At 39.1% G+C, this 16,926-nt stretch overlaps 1 protein-coding gene across 2 annotated transcripts in view; it reads right to left on the bottom strand.

The window, feature by feature from the left end:
* Window positions 1-16,926, bottom strand: part of Sfmbt2 (Scm-like with four mbt domains 2) — a 136,995-nt gene that overhangs the window by 77,643 nt on the left and 42,426 nt on the right. Inside the window, exons 5-6 of one of the 2 annotated variants that reach the window (XM_013009375.1) lie at window positions 7,217-7,305; window positions 5,332-5,578 (exon numbers count right to left, since the gene is read on the bottom strand). In XM_013009375.1, coding sequence (XP_012864829.1) covers window positions 5,332-5,578; window positions 7,217-7,305 — 336 coding nt within the window. The remainder of the gene's footprint in view (window positions 1-5,331; window positions 5,579-7,216; window positions 7,306-16,926) is intronic. The other variant, XM_013009376.1, reaches the window with a different exon arrangement.

Here is a 16,926-nt window from a genome sequence, read left to right as displayed (position 1 = left end):
TGACAAAGTATTCTCTACCTGTGTATACTATCTAAAAATCCTTCCAGTATGTCATATGGAGCCTTCTGCTTCTAGCAAAAAAAAAAAAAAAGAAAGAAAAAAAAGTAAAAGAAAAGATTCAGTAGATCAAAACAAATCAATGTGATTGACTATGTTAGTGGTAGCATCTAACATACTTATAGTGACACATTGGGGCCCTGGGGCCCGATGCATGCTTTGGAAGAGACTGAATGAATGCTTCCTCTACAGATGAGAAGGATGTGCTGAGCAAGGCACAGCACTGCTTCTTACAGGGACTAGTTCTCAGAGCTGCCTGACTGGTTCCCTGAGGGTGAAAAGGGCACCCTGGGCAAACTAATGGTTCAAGGTCACAGGCATGGAATCAAAGCTTTAATGGAGAGAGAGGCAATCCAGAGATCTCTAGAGGGCCAGGCCCAGAAGACACCAACTCAGTGACACAGACAAGCAAAAGAAAATGGCCTGGAAGATCCGGCTTTCCTGCTATCTGGAAGTAGGCAGATGGACAGTTCAACTTCACGTGAAGGGCCAACAGAACCAACTTGTGGGTTCCTTTGAAAAAAGAGATTTCCAAAACTAGAACTAAATGAGAGTCTGAAGACACCAAGGAGAAATCAAGGAAAGAGTTGAACCTCACTGGACCTTTTGCTCCCTGGCTCTGGGAAGCCTGATCCATTTCACCATTGACTGTGATCTCTGAGTAAGACCAAAGAGTCCTTGAATCAGAAAAAAAAAAAAAAAGATAAACTAGGGGCTAAAAGAAGCATGGAATGTGAGTAGGAATAAACGTCCGGCATGGCCTGGGTTAAATCTGTAGTAGTAGAACTTAGCCCAGAGAAGAGAAGACCCTCACGGGGCTACCAGAGCCCTCCTGAGACCAGTCTCACACACACAAGGGCTCTGGAATCTGGGCCTGCCACATGGTCTCCCAAGAGCCAGCCCTTCCAACCACGCATGACCATGTCAGCTCTCACCCTCCATAGATGACATAATGCAACAGGCAGCCCAGGTCACAGGGGAATTTCTACCTCTGTCTTACAAGCTTAACTCTTCTTCATCTTCTTTGGAGACTAGATTTTTAAACCCTAAGCAGAATCCATTCCACAACAAGGAAACCCTCTCTTCTGCAAAGGTGACACTCAGCTGCAGTTGGGACAGTTTCCTTAAAACCTCCTGCTAAAGCTAAACACCCCCCAGAGGCAACAAGCAGAGAACATTCATTCCCTCTCTGTGCTTGTCAGGAAACAAAGTCACTTCAGTTATGCTGGGAACTTTATAGACAATAACTAAGCCCTTTAAAGGAACATAAAGCATTTCCTTAAAATGGTCATGTCCAGGTAATTTAACAGCATGCCATTATCCCAGCTTCTGCTTGTGCAGGGAGCCATATGCAGTGAAAACATGCCCTCACTCATCTGTAACTAAAAGCCTATGAGAGAATGAGTTGCCCTCTTTGGACAAGGGTTTTTAGCAAGTTGTTTTGGAATGTGTGTCACAGGATGGAAATGTATGACATAATGCTAAATAAATGAACCAACAGTACACAAAGGCATGGAAGTAAGGTCCTGCTTTCACGTGACCAACTCCACTTTGGTTCTCTCCTTCTCTTTTCTAGTGACCAAAGACACTTTATGGTTGTTGAAGGGATGGGAAATTCATACAGGGAAACCCCGATCCGCAGTATGACAGCACTAGAGAAGGGCATGTGGAGAGGTCTCGTGAAAAGGGCCTTTGAGAGGAGCCTCCTGTCCTCACAGGAGAAGGCAGGGCTCTCCCTCATCCATCACATGAAGACCCAGCCAGGAGGCAGCGATCTACAAGCTAAGAAGAGCACTCTCACCAGCCCCCACATGCCAAAACCTTGATCTTGGAAACACATGTTTTAGAAAAATAAAGGCCTGCTGTTTAAGCTGTGACACCGTGGTTGATTTTTGTTGCTGTTTTGTTTGTTTTTGCTTTTGTGGTAGTGGGGATTGAATCGAGGGTTCCACACTTGCCAAGTAAGCATTCTACCACTTAAGTGGTAGACTTGGTTCTTGAAACTTCAGTCTATTTTTCAGAGAGGGACTTGTGCTTTTGCTCAGGCCAGTCTAGGACTACTTCTACCTCCTGAGTAGCTTACAGGTGTGTACAGTCATAGCCAGCTTAAATCCGTGGTACTTTATTATAGCAATCCATGAACACAACTACTGAAAGCAACAACTCTTTTGGAATAAGAAACAGTTTCGGCAAGAAGCATTTAGTATATTCAGAGCCAGGCACTGGCTACCTACTCAGGAGGCTGAGATCTGAGGATCATGGTTCTAAGCTAGCAGGAAAGTCCATGAGACTTATCTCCAATCAATCACCTGAAAACCGGAAGTGGATCTGTGGCTCATAGTAGTAGAGTGCTAAACTTGAGCAAAAGCACTCAGGGACAGAGCCCAGGCCCTGAGTTCAAGCTCCATGACTACCACCCACAACAACAAAATGATACTCAGAAATTTCTGACTCCAAAGGTTTTTCAAACAAGACTTAAAAATTGGAAGAAAGATTTTCAAAGAAAAAAACCCTAAAACTAGACGAGAAAAAGAAGACTTCAAAAAGTTTCATCTTCATGTCCCTACGTTCCTACAAGAACATCAAAAGTCCATCTTGCTTCCTAACCACTGAGAAATAGGAAAAGCAGATGGGACCTCTTAAACAACTCTGGCTTCAGTTACCTACTGAAAATACTAGGGAAACTGGGGTAGATTCAAAATACATTGATCACAGTTGGGATCTCTAGAAAATGCCAAGCATTTGATCTACCATATGCCACTTAGCACACACAGCATAGCGATCTACCATTTCTTGAAGGTAATGACTTTTCTTAAAGTTGAAATGACTTTCCAGCTACTATTACCAATTTCTCTTGTCTCAATTTGTACTGAATAGTTAAGGAAATTCTGAGCCCTTTAAAAAGTAAGCAGAATTAAGTACAACTAAAGGAAGTATCATGATTGTCTTTAACAGGAATGACAGTGCTGAAGGTGCATAGCAAAAAACATCAACAAGCAGATCAACTCAGTAGGCTTCCTTCTTCTCAAGGATACCTATGGCATCCATAGTCTCCTCCTACCATCCCATTTCCCTTCCAATGAGATTCTTTACTGTCAGTTAATACTGGACACTTCCCATTGATCTTAACAGTGTCTGGGAAGAAGAGAATCCACCTAGTATTTCCTATTCAAGTCTAAGATTTCATTTCCACTTCTATTTCAATTGAGGAAATGGTGCTACCGTGTTCTACAAGTCACCCTGGGACTTAAAATTACTTTATCCAAATCCAGAGTATCAGATTCTGTTCCCAGGTGGAAAGCCTGAGTAATAATTGCCTCTCTTCCCAGGGGTGTTGTTTCGCTGAATGAAACCACAGAATCTAGTCTTTATCTTTTAACTACTGCATCTAAGAAGCTAAAGCTTACTTTTGAGTGTCATTTTGCCTTTTACTTTCTTTTTTCCATACACAACTATTCTCGATGATATGTGAATTGTCGGGGAAGTATATTTTAGGCAATAAAGCCTTGGTCCAAAACATTTAGGGATTTCTCCTGAGCTCTTTGATAAAATGCATAAGTCATGTCCCGAAATCTTGGAGACAAATATGCACAATTTCTTTATAAATTGAGAGCTCACAAGCATATGCTCCCTGAGGTCCCAAGGGGATACTTTGCATTCTTGCTTCTGGGTGTGAGTTCTGAGATTTCATAGACAAAGAATACAATAAAGAACTTAAGAAATTAGTAGAAATTCTGTGCTGTGCTATCAGTGTTTACACGACAAGTATATGGTCCTCCTCAAAATTATAAAGCAATTAGGCAGCAAGTTGAAATTTATACACACACCTTCCTCTATGAAATAAAATTATAATTTCCAAGGCAAACCCCTAGCATTCTGATCTTTCCTCACAATAAACAGGTCTTGTTTATCATCATCCCAGACTATTCAGGGTTGACAAGGATTTCCTGGTTGCATATCAAAACACTGACAACAACATTACAAAAATAGTAACAATACAGAAACAATAATGCTAAATTATAAGTCTATACACCTATCAGATTTAACACAGATTCAAATTCCTAGGATCTAGAACCAGGAAGGTTTTAACAAAGCCCTTGAAGTGACAAGAAAGGTAAATACAACCCTTCACCTTCATACACTACCTTCAAAACCACCACTGACAACTAATATGGGAGAATTCTCTCACAATTTTAGGGAGGTGGTAATTGCTCCAAATATACCTTCAACATTGAACTAAATAATTTCTGAAAGAAATCAATATTTCTTCTCTGACATCATTAATTCCATAAAAATCCAACATTTCTGTTCCAAGGTCACCATCACTAGGTTAGTAGGACCAGCAACAGGGGCAAAGGAGTGGAGAAGGCACAGGACCTAGGAATCTGAATTGCAGCACCTGCTCTCTACCAGCTGGCAAACCTTAAATGAACAGCTTAAACAGGTCTCACTTTTTTAAATTGAAAAATGAATCTTACACCAAACATATAGCATATTTTTAGAACCAAAAATAAACAACAGAGCAGGTGTAAAAACACCTGGCATATGGTAAACATTCATGAATGGTTATTTTGTAAACACTGAGATTTTTTTTTTGACTAGTTAGGTATGTCAGAAAGCATAATGCACTCTTCTATCCAATTATGCTTGTGCAAAGTCATTTGACAGTGCCTTTGTAGCTATCTAAAACTGATTTTGTGCCAAGAAAAACAAAACAAATAAACATATTGATCTTGGTGTTGTTTCCTTTTCAGAATGGACTTATTATCCAAGCAAACTATTTGAGTATCTGAATGGATGAACGAGTGGATAGATGGATATGGATGACTAGACGGATTGTGATATGAATGGATAAATGGATAGCTAGTTGGCTAGGTAAGAGGTTAGGTGGGGTGGATGGATGATAAATGGATGTACTAGATGGACAAATGGAGATAGATAATAGATGCTAGATAATAGGGAGATTGATTGATAGGTAAGAGACAGAAAAACAACAAGTGGCAAAATCCCAATCTACTATGTCTTTCATTGAACTCATGAGTCCAAAGAAACTAGATCAACTTCTCTTGGGCCTCCAATATCACTTTCCTCTTTGCAAATGCTACTGTTCAAGGACTTGGATTTTATTCTTGATAGAAAATGTTCTGAAGTCAACAAACTTAAAAGCCATTTACTCAGATGTACAAGACACCACAGTGCTAATATGTTCTCCAGAGACACATCCACTCTAAACTTGCTCAAATATTCCAAAGCAGCAGAAGCCTTGGCCCTTACCTGAAGGTGGATCCATTCTGTATTTATTCTCTTGACACCAACCAACTGGTCGAAGTCTGTAATCCAAGTAAAACAACCACTGGTCATAGGATTCAGTGTCCTCCAATCCCACATAGCGAAGGCGTAATCTTCCTCCAACATTTTCAATCACACTAACTATCCAGTACTGAAAAGGGTTCTGAGAATCCTGAAGTTCTATTAAGGAATCAACTGTAATGAGGTCTATAGGGCCTTTCCCTCGCAGAGGCTGTTTAAACAGAAGCAAAACTCCTTATTTTAAACTTTATTTTAAGGTTCTCATGGAAACAGATGACAGCAGAAGATAATATTTTTTCCACACTATCATCCAAGCTATGGCAAACAGTGTGCTGTCCCCACCCCACCCCCCCCCCCTCTTCTGCACAGCCACCCACCTGCCCCACCACCATCCCTTTCCTCCCTCACACACATCCATGTATGGATGCTTAACCAACAACCAAAATCCCAAGTAAACAGAAAATAACAGCTCTTGTGACTGATTTTCACCAAATAAATCACCCTTCCCAGATAAAATCACATTCGTTAAAAATTAGTACGCTTTTTAAGTACAGTTATACCCAAATTACATGGAGCTAAAAAAACGTAGTAAAATAATATCTGCTTCTTCAGAAAGACAGATACATCTGCTACTGAAAATGTATACCGTGAATTCTCTAGAGATGCCCATTTTACAACAGCCACTATTCTACTGGTCAGGAGAGATGTTCATACTTTGAGAAAAGTATGACTCCATAGAGATGTGACTAATACATGTTAATGACCAGCTAAATTTCTCTATTATGTGCAGTTATTTCTATGTTTAACCATTAACTTGGTAACTGGTTTGAAATATACATAACTATAGTTCCTTCTAAGAAAACTTCTTAGCATATATATGTTTTTTTTAAGTTAACACAGAAGGAATTTATTCCATCCCTTTGAAGGAACAAAAAAAATCATAATTTGGATTTGTTAACTCAACAATTAAATAGTAGCTATTAAGATAAACAATACACCAGGCAAAATGGCCATGAATAAAACTTGTTAACTGTGTACCAAAAGGTGGTACTCTGAAGTATCTATAAAATTCTTAGGAAGAGGGAAAAATAGAGTTAATTTCAGTAATATGGTCAAAAAAACCTTCACCTCCTTCCTAGTCATTCATAAAGTGTTCTCTTTTCAGAGACATTCTTTAAACAGATTTGGTCATTCAATAACTACTTAGAACATAATATTTTGGCCTTGTGGTTTTATTATGCATGACAAATATTAATATTTCATCATAAAGTTGTTTTTATACAACAATTAGGGTCCCAGGTTAATCTTTTTTTTCTTGTTCAGTACCTTCAAATTGCCTTAACTACATTTAAATATGTTCAACCATTTCTCCTCTCTGGATTTATAAGGTAAGCAAATACAATGATTAGTTAAGATTTGGGTGTTCAGATCTAGGGGTTAGGCATCTGAAATTGAGTATTTAATAAAACCACTTGTTAATGTGCTCCAAGACTACATTCAAGACATCTTTTTATGACCAATTCACAAGTTATTCTACAGGACTTATGTCTGATCAGTAATAAATGACAATGGATTTGACTTCAGAATCATGGCAGGCATTCAAACACAATATTTAGAATGAGTTCGCATCAAGCAAATTTTCCATCTACTACTTATACCATAGGGAAAGGTGAGTCAATGCCATGCAAATCCATCATCTATATAACTCAGTACAAAACAGGGAGTTAGGCTACTTAAGTAAAGATATTTGTATGTACACATGTATCTGCAGAAGGATATATGCAAAGGTGCCATTACACAGGTCTGAGATGCTTCAGAGATATAATAGTTGTATAAGAGCAATACATACTCCTTCCAGGAGGTTGGCAGGTGCTGTCCTCGAACCAGTCAAATCACGTATGAGGAATTCTGTCCAGTCTGCATACTTCTCTTTGATTGCTAGCAAGACAATGGAGGAGAAAAAAAAAAAACCTCACTTCAACACATTGGTAAAATATCAAAAAGACTAAAGGAAAAAAAAATCACTGCAGTTTTCTGTATGCTGGTATTAGTTCAATATTGTCCTTAATTTTTAACACTGGGATGAAGAAAGTAGTACCAAGGGTATGAAGATTTAATTTAGCTGTCGAGTGCTAGTCTAGCATGCTCAATGCCCTGGATTCAATCCCCAACACCACAACCAATAAATAAAATTAATTATTTTCTTTAAAAAAAAGAAAGTAGGAAATAATTCTATCAACAAATAGTGACTGTATGCCTGGGCATTGATTGGAGAAGCTGAGGTCCTCGGTCCTCAATCTACTTAAAAACCTCTTAGGGGGCTGGGAAGTTGGCTCAGTGGTAAGTGCTTGCCTCACATGCATGAGGCCCTGGGTTTGATTCCTCATAAGCAGAAAAGAGCTGGAAGTGGTACTGTGGCTCAAGTGGTAGAATGCTAGCCTTGAGCTGAAGAGCTGAGGGACAGCACCCAGGCCCAGAGTTCAGGCCCCATGACTGACAAAAAACAAACAAACAAAAAACCTCTTAGGAACTCCATGACTATATTACAAAGTACAGAATATAGGGGTTTCCAAGAAGAAAGGGGTCAATGGGGGAATGAAGGAATCAGAGGAATGCTTTTCAGTTGGAAAACAAGGCAAAGCCCTGTTATATGAGCAGTTATATGAGCAGTTTAAAGAGCAGGGAAGAAGAAAGTTTTTTCAAACTGAGAGGGCACAGCATAAGCTGATGAGTGATGGAGAGGAGGAGAAATGGAGAAAGCACAGTAAGCAAGAAAGCCTGAGGCACAGGCAAGACATTTAATCAATAGGTCATGATGGCTCATACCTGTAATCCTGGCTACTCAGGAAACAGAGATCTGAGGATCAGAGTTTAAAGCCAGCTGAACAGAAAAGTCTACAAGACTCTTACCTCTAATTAAACCAGCAAAACAACAACAACAAAAATCGGAGGTCATAAAGCACTAGTCAGTCTTTTGAAAAAGCTGAACAAGAACTCCATGAATTCAACCCCCAGTACTGGAACCAAAAAAAAAAAAAAAACCACTAACAACAACAACAATGATGATGATGATAAAAAGGATATCTCTGACAATATGTTAACTCTCTAAACAGAAACAAAGGAATATAAAAGTAAGAGAACTGAGACTTCTGGAAGTATCTACAAAAGTTACATGCCTGAAAATAGGGGTGACAGCATTTGAGCAAAAAGGAATGTATGTGAGTCTTTCTATGAAAGAGAACTCTCACTGGAAGGTGGACCTTCTGACAGTGCTTAGAATAACAAAATGCTGAAACAAGGATATAGGTTGAGCCATTGTAACAATGAGACATAGAAGACACTAAGTTGCAAACGAACTTTACAGCTTGGGGTGGGGGAGGATTTGGGGAGGTGGAGAGGGAAGGGATAGTAAGGGAGAAACAAAAGAGGGGGTAACAATGCTTGATAGGAAATGTACTCATGACTTTACTCATATAACTGTAACCCCTCTGTACAATATCTTTACAATAAAAAAGAAAAAGAAAAAGAATCCAAGACTTAATGACTTTCGAAGCTACAGGTCTACAAAGGCTTGGCTGGGAGAACCTACATCCCTGTAGGCCTGATATCTCTCAGAGCATCAAAGGATGGACAAAGTCAAACAGTGAGTGTCTCATCAGCCTTGGCCCAGACTCTGCCAGAATGCACTGAGATTCCAACCTTCCTGGTACAAGGAAAAGTGAGGTGAGCCACTTGGGATACATCTGGCACTTCACTGAGCCTTAGTAAAGGTCTGGGATTTGAGTGATTGGTGCATTGTTTGGACTCATCAAAGGCCAGATGCAAGCCTTTTTAGCTCAAACCTACAGGAACAGAGTTACTACATAAGGAAAGCTGGTCCAAGAGAGTGGGGCAGAGCTGGGCTCTGAGGTTAATTCTTCCATCACTGGTCAGTGGTAATATTTTGAGTAATTTACTCAATTTCTTTCATGAATAAAAGTGTTTACAAGGGAGCTATCAAGATGAAAGAAGAAACACATGTAAAAATAAATACATAAAACCATACTCAGCATACATTCAGCAATTAGTAAGTACTATGTCAGGTTTTATCACGAGAATCCATTTGATGATTACACATTGCCAACCATGATTGATTGTTCATTCCCACAATTCCTCTCCCACAAAGCCTGGGCAGGATTGCCACAAGAAAAAGACACAGTGTTAGCATTTTATGCAGAGATGTTTCCATAAAGAACACGTACTGTAATCAATACCTGCCTAGTACCATGATCCTGAATCTAGGTGAAAACCTACCTCCCGAGGGTTACTCTCCCAAATGAGGCTGAGAGGCAAAGCTTGACTGCACAGTGTTTAGCCCTGTCTGCTACCAAGAACAACTCATCCATCCATCCTCTTTTATTTCTACTTTTTTCCCTCAAAAAACAGCAAGCTCACCTTGTTTACAGACTTACCACACATGGTTTTAACCAAGCTTAGGCAAAAAAAGAAATGATAAATTGTTTAATACTCAAAAGACATTTCAAAAGCAAGAATGTCAATTTCCCGTGTACATATGAGCCAGCTCAGTGGACATGGAGAAGCTCATCCGTCCTACGTTATCATCAGTTACATTTACATCATTGTGTGATCTTATTGAGCACTCCTAGCCCTTAATTCTATCAAAGTCTGCCTCTTCAAAAGCCAAAGGGTGCTTCAAAAGTTAGGTAAAAGTGTATTTGATTAATTGAAATGATAAAGTGAAAATCTGAAATCAGTTGAAATGTATGCTTGTATGTTATTAGAGGAAGTTGAATGGTAGTATGGGGAAAAAATGATTCATGGGAAAAAATGATGGAAGCACCCACAAAATGGCTCTGAACTGTATCTATATTGAGCATGCGCAGATCTTCCTCAGCAGCATTCTCCTTGGAACCATGTACCTGTGGATAATAAGGTTCTATTGTGCTACTCATTTTAGACAAAGTCCAATAGAAATACATTATATGGAGCTAAAACTGCTCTTGTGGTCTATCAGTAACAAATTCAGTAATTTCAATGCTGTGGTATTTTTTTAAGATGCTGTTTTGTTTTGCAGTGGTGAAGATTGAACCCAGGGTCTTGTGTTACACAAATAATCTACTTCTGGGTGTACATCCAGCCAATGACAGCTTTTTATAAAACTAGCCAAAGTGACTGGTACCAACCAAAATGTACCAACCAAAAATGTACAAAATAATGCAATTAAAATTTACATGCACATTCTGATCTTCGAATACATCCTATAAGGTGGCTGTTCTTTAAACTTTTGCCCAAGTTTATAGAAAAAAAAGGGCAGAACAATACTTAAACCTCCAAATATTCAAATCCCAATCTTACATGGAGTCTTTCCATGTAAGATCTCTAACTCTCCAATAGTTCTCCAAAGAGATAAACCAATCATTTCAATAGGAGACATAATGAAATAGGAGACAAAAAAGGGGAGGTGGGGGGAGGATGGAAGGGGATGCGAAGGGGAAACAAAGGAGGAGGTTACAATGCTTGATAAGAAATGTACTCATTATCTTGCCCATGTAATTGTAACCCCTCTGTACAGTATTTTCACAATTAAAAAAACAGCTGTTTGTTTACCTACCAGTTTCAAGATTAGGACAAAACATACAATGGTATTCAATAACTATGTATTTCATATCTGATCACAAAAGCATCAGTTAGGCCACATGGAGCCCAGTGCTTGACAGGACTAATCGCTAACAGCCACTATTGGATGACCCATTTTCTGTGGGTTGTTTTGTACCATGTATATTATCTAACATAACATTAAGTTGAAACTTTTCAATTGCAAGCACCCTACAAAAGCACAGTACTATGCAAAAATGTAAACTGGCAGAATTCTAGAAAGAGAGTAGTGAAGATAGCTCTGAAATTTACATTCTGCGAACTGTCAAACCCAGAAAGCCCATCATTTTCCCTTACCATGTTTCTGCACAAGACTCTGAAGTGATCTTTTATGTTCTGCAAGATAGCTAGATAAACTGCTCACCACGGAAGATAGATCTAGAAAGCCATAAATAAAACTACACAGATCACTTTAAGTTAAAAATAAAACCATAGAGATGAAACAATCCTCAGAAATGTTGCTAGTTTTAAAAGAAAAATTGCTTCTGTCAACATTTTGTTCTCAAAGCTGAGTCTTCAAACACACAACAAACCTATGACAATAAATGTGACCATGAAATAAAAATTAAATGCAACAAATTCATAGTTCCCAGATGACAGAGTTATTTTAACTAATACTCAACTTGATTAAATTCTTGTATAATTAAGCCGCCTAAGAACCGCTTTGAATTCACTGCAAAAGAAGCCAGGGGGCTCTGTTTCATGCACCCATTTTAATTAGAGAGGCTAAAACTACCCATTTTTATTTGGTGACCCATCTCTCTTCAAAGACTCAAAGTCACGGGAATATAAATATAAGAACAAGCTTACTTAAATGGAAACCAAATTTTCATCCCATGGCCAATGCCTTTTTCTTAAAATCAAAGTACCAATCTACAAACGTTCAAATATGAACCCATCAACACCAGTACACCTATACCATCACAGACAAGATCTATGGCAGGAAGGAAATGATTGTCAGGGGAACTCTGTCATTTCAAGTAGACATGAGTTTATCAAAACTTGATAGCCACTGCATTGCTTTTTCAATGCACTGAGCGAAACCTAGAAATCCATAAGCATACTGTCAGTATCTTTTAAAACCTTCTAAAGGATGTAGTCCAATGTTTTATTCAGTTTTATTATGTAAAAATTCAAGTCTATCTTTTTGAAAATCCAAGGCACAGTCCATTACTGACCAATTTAGGGGAGGAACTCATATCATTCATGGCCTTGAGTTCCAGAAACACATCACACACACACACACACACACACACACACACAATTTCATGAAGACATTCAATGATAGTCCCAAATCATGCAGAGCTTTTCTAGGATTAGGGAGCTATAAATGGAGTCTCAAATAACAGGCAGAAGATTACTGTCAATTTTCACAATTTGGAAATTAACTATTAAGGGAATGTGAATGCACAGACCAAAGACAGATCACCTCTCAAGGAGAGTTCCCTACTGCAGAGACTGGCCTGTGGGTACAAAGCCCTGCAGGCTGCCTGTTAAGTTGGATTGTGCACAATGAGACCCCCTCTGTGAGGACTCACACATGGCAGCACATGTACCTCCACACTTCCCATGTCCCCAGTGGACTGCAGAGGGAGACCATCACATTTCCATGGCTGGGAGATGGAGAGAAGCATTACAGTGAAGAGAAATACCATTTATATAAAGCCTCCATTTAGGCACAGAGAAAGGTTTAAGGTCATATTCCTAGTGTCTATAGGTTTTTGTTTGTTTTTAATTATCTTTAAGTGACTGTACAAAGGAGTTGCCAGTCAACAAAGCAGTTTATGAATGCAACGCACCTTGATCAATGTCACTCCTTTCAATATTTGAGCATAAACACAGCTATTTCTTCTGGCTCCCCTCAGGCAAAATTTCTCACCTCATTTCCTACCAACCCTTCTATGAAGGCATCTGGTGGGTCATAAGAAGTGGCACCTCTTCCCTCATTTTCTCCCAGTTTTTCCCTCCCGACCCCCTTCCCCCACTAGTTGTATAGTTCATTTTCAACATAGTGTCTAGTGACTATCACTGCTGCATTTGTTCATCCTTTGTCCCACCATTTCTATGCTCCCCCTTATCATCCCCAAAGCAGATCAATTTACATACAAGACAAAAGGTACAGAAAGCAAAAACAGCAACAAAGGAGAAAAAAAAAGCAAAATAACATAACACCTCTTGTTTCCATTTCTTGGAGTTCATTTTGAAAAATATCACTTTACATGATCATATGCCCATAGCTATTGAGCCTTTATGATCCTCTCCAAAGAATATCTTCTTCCTTGGAGGATATTCACTGTGTGAATGTCTAGAGTCCTGTAAAATTTATCATGTCCAAGTGTATTTTTTTGTCTTTTTACCATCCACTGTATTTACTTGTAGATTTATAGGCACTTTCTAGTTACAACAAATGAGGTAATCCATACAATCTGTACTTCTTTGGGTCTGGCTTACTTTGCTTAACCATTCAAAAGAAACGTACTTATTACCTGACTTAGGTAACTCTTACCCTTCTGTATATCACTATTACAACAGCAATGACTAAAAAAAGAAAGAAAGGATTGTTAGAGGAAGAAAAAAGATAACTTAAACCAGAAAACAAAGAAGAGTTGAAAAAGTTCTTTCATGATCTGTGGTGGTTCCTTCCTTCCCTAAGGATGTTTTTCTTAACGGATGTCACTTTCAAAACCTCACATTAAGGATAAGTTGAAGGTCCTTTCCTCTCCCATTCCCTAGATCTTCTTTGATTCCTGGAGATTGTATTGCTGTTTCATTATGTCCACCCTCCTCTCTCCCATCTGATATTTCCTGGAGCATCTGGAGCTCCCTGATCGGAAATTTGAGATGACAGAAAACTAGAGACCAATCTACTTGATCAGGGGCATTTAACCCGAGTGGGAATGAGCAGGATGGTTCTGTGAAGCTGACTTCCAAACTTGAGTGCTTCCCCAGACAATTCTACTAGTTCCTTCAGAGGTTGGCCTGCAGGAAAAACACCTTGGCTGGGAGCAAGTGAGTGTCTGTCAGTGACGGGGTGTACAGGTGCCTCCCACTAAACCCTGGCATTTTCTCATCCCTTCAGATTCCCCATCCCCAAGCATCAAAGTCATGACTATCCAGAGAGTTCAGGGTGGCTTTCAACTGTGACCTCCACCATAATTTAACGGTGATCCAGTTTCCACTGGTTTTCAAACTGCCAAGAACATTGTGAAATTTCTCGTCTTTGGTGGTTCTTGTCAATTTGCTATGCCATTGGCCTGCATATGTTTTTATTCCTTTACTATCAGTTTCATGGGGTCTTTGGAGGGGGGAAAAAGGAAATAAATAAGAGTGTTTGATCCACTGAAACTCCTACTAGCTCACATGAGGTTAGGCACTAGATTTAGAATTGTCAAAGAAAAGATCTTTAAACACTGAGTTAGCTAGAAAAGGGGAAGTAACTCAAGATCTTAAATTAAACTTCCTCCCTGGTCACCACACACACACATTGCAGGACATAGGCTGCCATCTCCCACAGTCCCAAATTTTCCCATCACAGATGCCACACAACATGTAACCACACCTTCCTGTTCTTGTCTCCATCATCTGTCCACACTAGGGGTTGAAAAATCATTCATGTCCATTGGATTCCCAACTACATACCCAACACCTAGAACAACTGGCACATAGTAGGTGAGTCATTCTGCCACAAGAAGAACTGACAGGACTGGGAATGCAGCTTAGTGGCAGGGTGCTTGCCTAGCATGCATGAAGCCCTGGGTTTGAGTCCTCAGTACCACATAAAAAGAGAAAACCAGAAGTGGCACTGTGGCTCACGTGGTAGAGTGCTAGCCGTGAGCAAAAAGAAGCTCACAGGCAGTTGTATAGGCCCTAAGTTCAAGCTCCAGGACTGGCAAAAAAAAAAAAAAGATAGTAGAAAAAGAACTAATACACTCAGTGATTTTCTAAACTACATCTGTCTTACTAATCTATTGAAGAAACAACCAGTTCAATTCAGATTAAGTGCCAGTTACCATAAATATTAAACAGACATAGCCAAACATTCACTATACAGACCACAAAGATATATACCATAAACTACTGTAGAGACTTTACAACGACATGTGATTTACATGATTTGTTTGTATCTTTTTGTTTTGTATTTGTTTTTATAGCAAATTTTTTATTGTAAGTACATAAATTTCACAAATTTCACAGTATTGTGGGATAGTGATACTTAGGTAAAGTCACAAACACATTCTAACCTTCACGGGACAAATTGTCTTTACCATGGTATATAAAGTTTATGAGTTCTATGAGCTTGAACAATAGTTATTTCTTCCACATTGGGTGATATGTACATTTCTTTCCTTTTGCTTAGTGTCAGCTGTTCCCTCTTTCCCACTTGTTCCCTCCCTCTCATCGCTGCCATTGAGTTGCTTAGTTCATTTTGATCAATGACCAGAGCAGCTAATGGGTCCCACTGTTGTATGTTTTCCCCTATATCCCTCTGCTTCTGTCTCCTCCTCCTAGTTTCCCTCCTATGTGCATATATATACAATATATGTGGTCAGTAGCATGGGGTCATTTAGTAATGATTCAGCCAGATGAGTGGAGGTCCTTTGTTTCTTGAGTCTTGTTTACTTTGTCGTATCTCCTTACGTTTTGGATTTAACATCCACTTATCAGGGAGACCATGTGCCTTTTGTCTCTTCACTCTTGGCTTACCTCACTCAACATGATTTTTTCTAGTTCCATCCATTTCCCTGCGAATGCCATTACTTTGTTCTTTCTAATAGCTGCATAATATTTCATTGTATATAAGTACCACAATTTTTGGATACATTCAACTGTAGTGGGGCCTCTGGGTGTTTTCATATCCTGGCTGTTGTAAACAGTGCTGCGATGAACATGCAGGTACATATGTCCTTGTATCCTGGCTCCTGTTGTTCAGGATCGATGCTTAGCAGTGGTATGGATGGGTCATAGGGGAGGTCTACATTTAGCTTTCTGAGGACCCTCCAGACTGCTTTCCAAAGTGGTTGTATTAGTGTACATTCCCAATTGCTTGGGTTTTGGTGGGTTTTTGTAACAGCTTACATATGGAGTAATATCATTTATAATTTCCTTGTAGAATAAACTGTATAACTGATTCAAACTTTCAGCCAGGAACTGGCCAATTTAGTTAATTGTATCTTGTGAAATCAAGAAAGACATTTAACATTTTTTTTCCTGAAGTACTGGATTCCTTACAATAGTAACTCTATCAGTCCACTGCATAACACAAATCCTGTTCATTTCACACATAGAAATCAAGGAAATCCAAGGCTCTATATAAAGGTCCTAATTCTGAAAGGGTCCAAGTATACCTGCTCTCTAGGTGCCCCAAACAGCTCTTTCCATGAGCAACAACCAAGATTTGCAATTTTAAAAAAGAAAGAAAGAAAACTACAAAGATTAACTGTTATTCTGCAGCACATCTCTAGGAGCTGAGAAGACAAATAACCTCAAAAGCTACTAGAAGAAATCTAGATGCTTACCATTGTACACTGGCTAGAGATTCTTATCCAATAAACACAGAATTTCTCCATTCTTGCACATGTTCTCCAATTTTTCTCTAGCTGCCAGTATCTCATTTTTATAGACATGTCTGTTCCTGCTTTAAACATCTGCCTCCTTGTAAAGAATCCTCTTTGAAAGAATGAGCTGCTTCCTACCCCAACGCCCCAATCTGCTAGAAAAAATTTCATTCAGGTGTTTTATTAGCTCTTTCTACACAACAATTGACATAACTGTGCTGATGTATCCATCAAGTCCAGGGCTCCAAGTTTCATGGAAAAAGATACTTGCTTGTTAAAATATATATATTCTCCTAGGTCTCTTTCTCATTTTCATACTTGGCTTCTCCTTTTCCTCCTTCCCTCCCTC

Source organism: Dipodomys ordii, unplaced genomic scaffold (genome assembly GCF_000151885.1).
Source record: "Dipodomys ordii isolate 6190 unplaced genomic scaffold, Dord_2.0 Scaffold9, whole genome shotgun sequence".
In the NCBI taxonomy this organism is placed as follows: domain Eukaryota; kingdom Metazoa; phylum Chordata; class Mammalia; order Rodentia; family Heteromyidae; genus Dipodomys; species Dipodomys ordii.
Note: the sequence above shows the minus strand (reverse complement) of the source record. Positions and strands in the feature narration are given on the sequence as shown.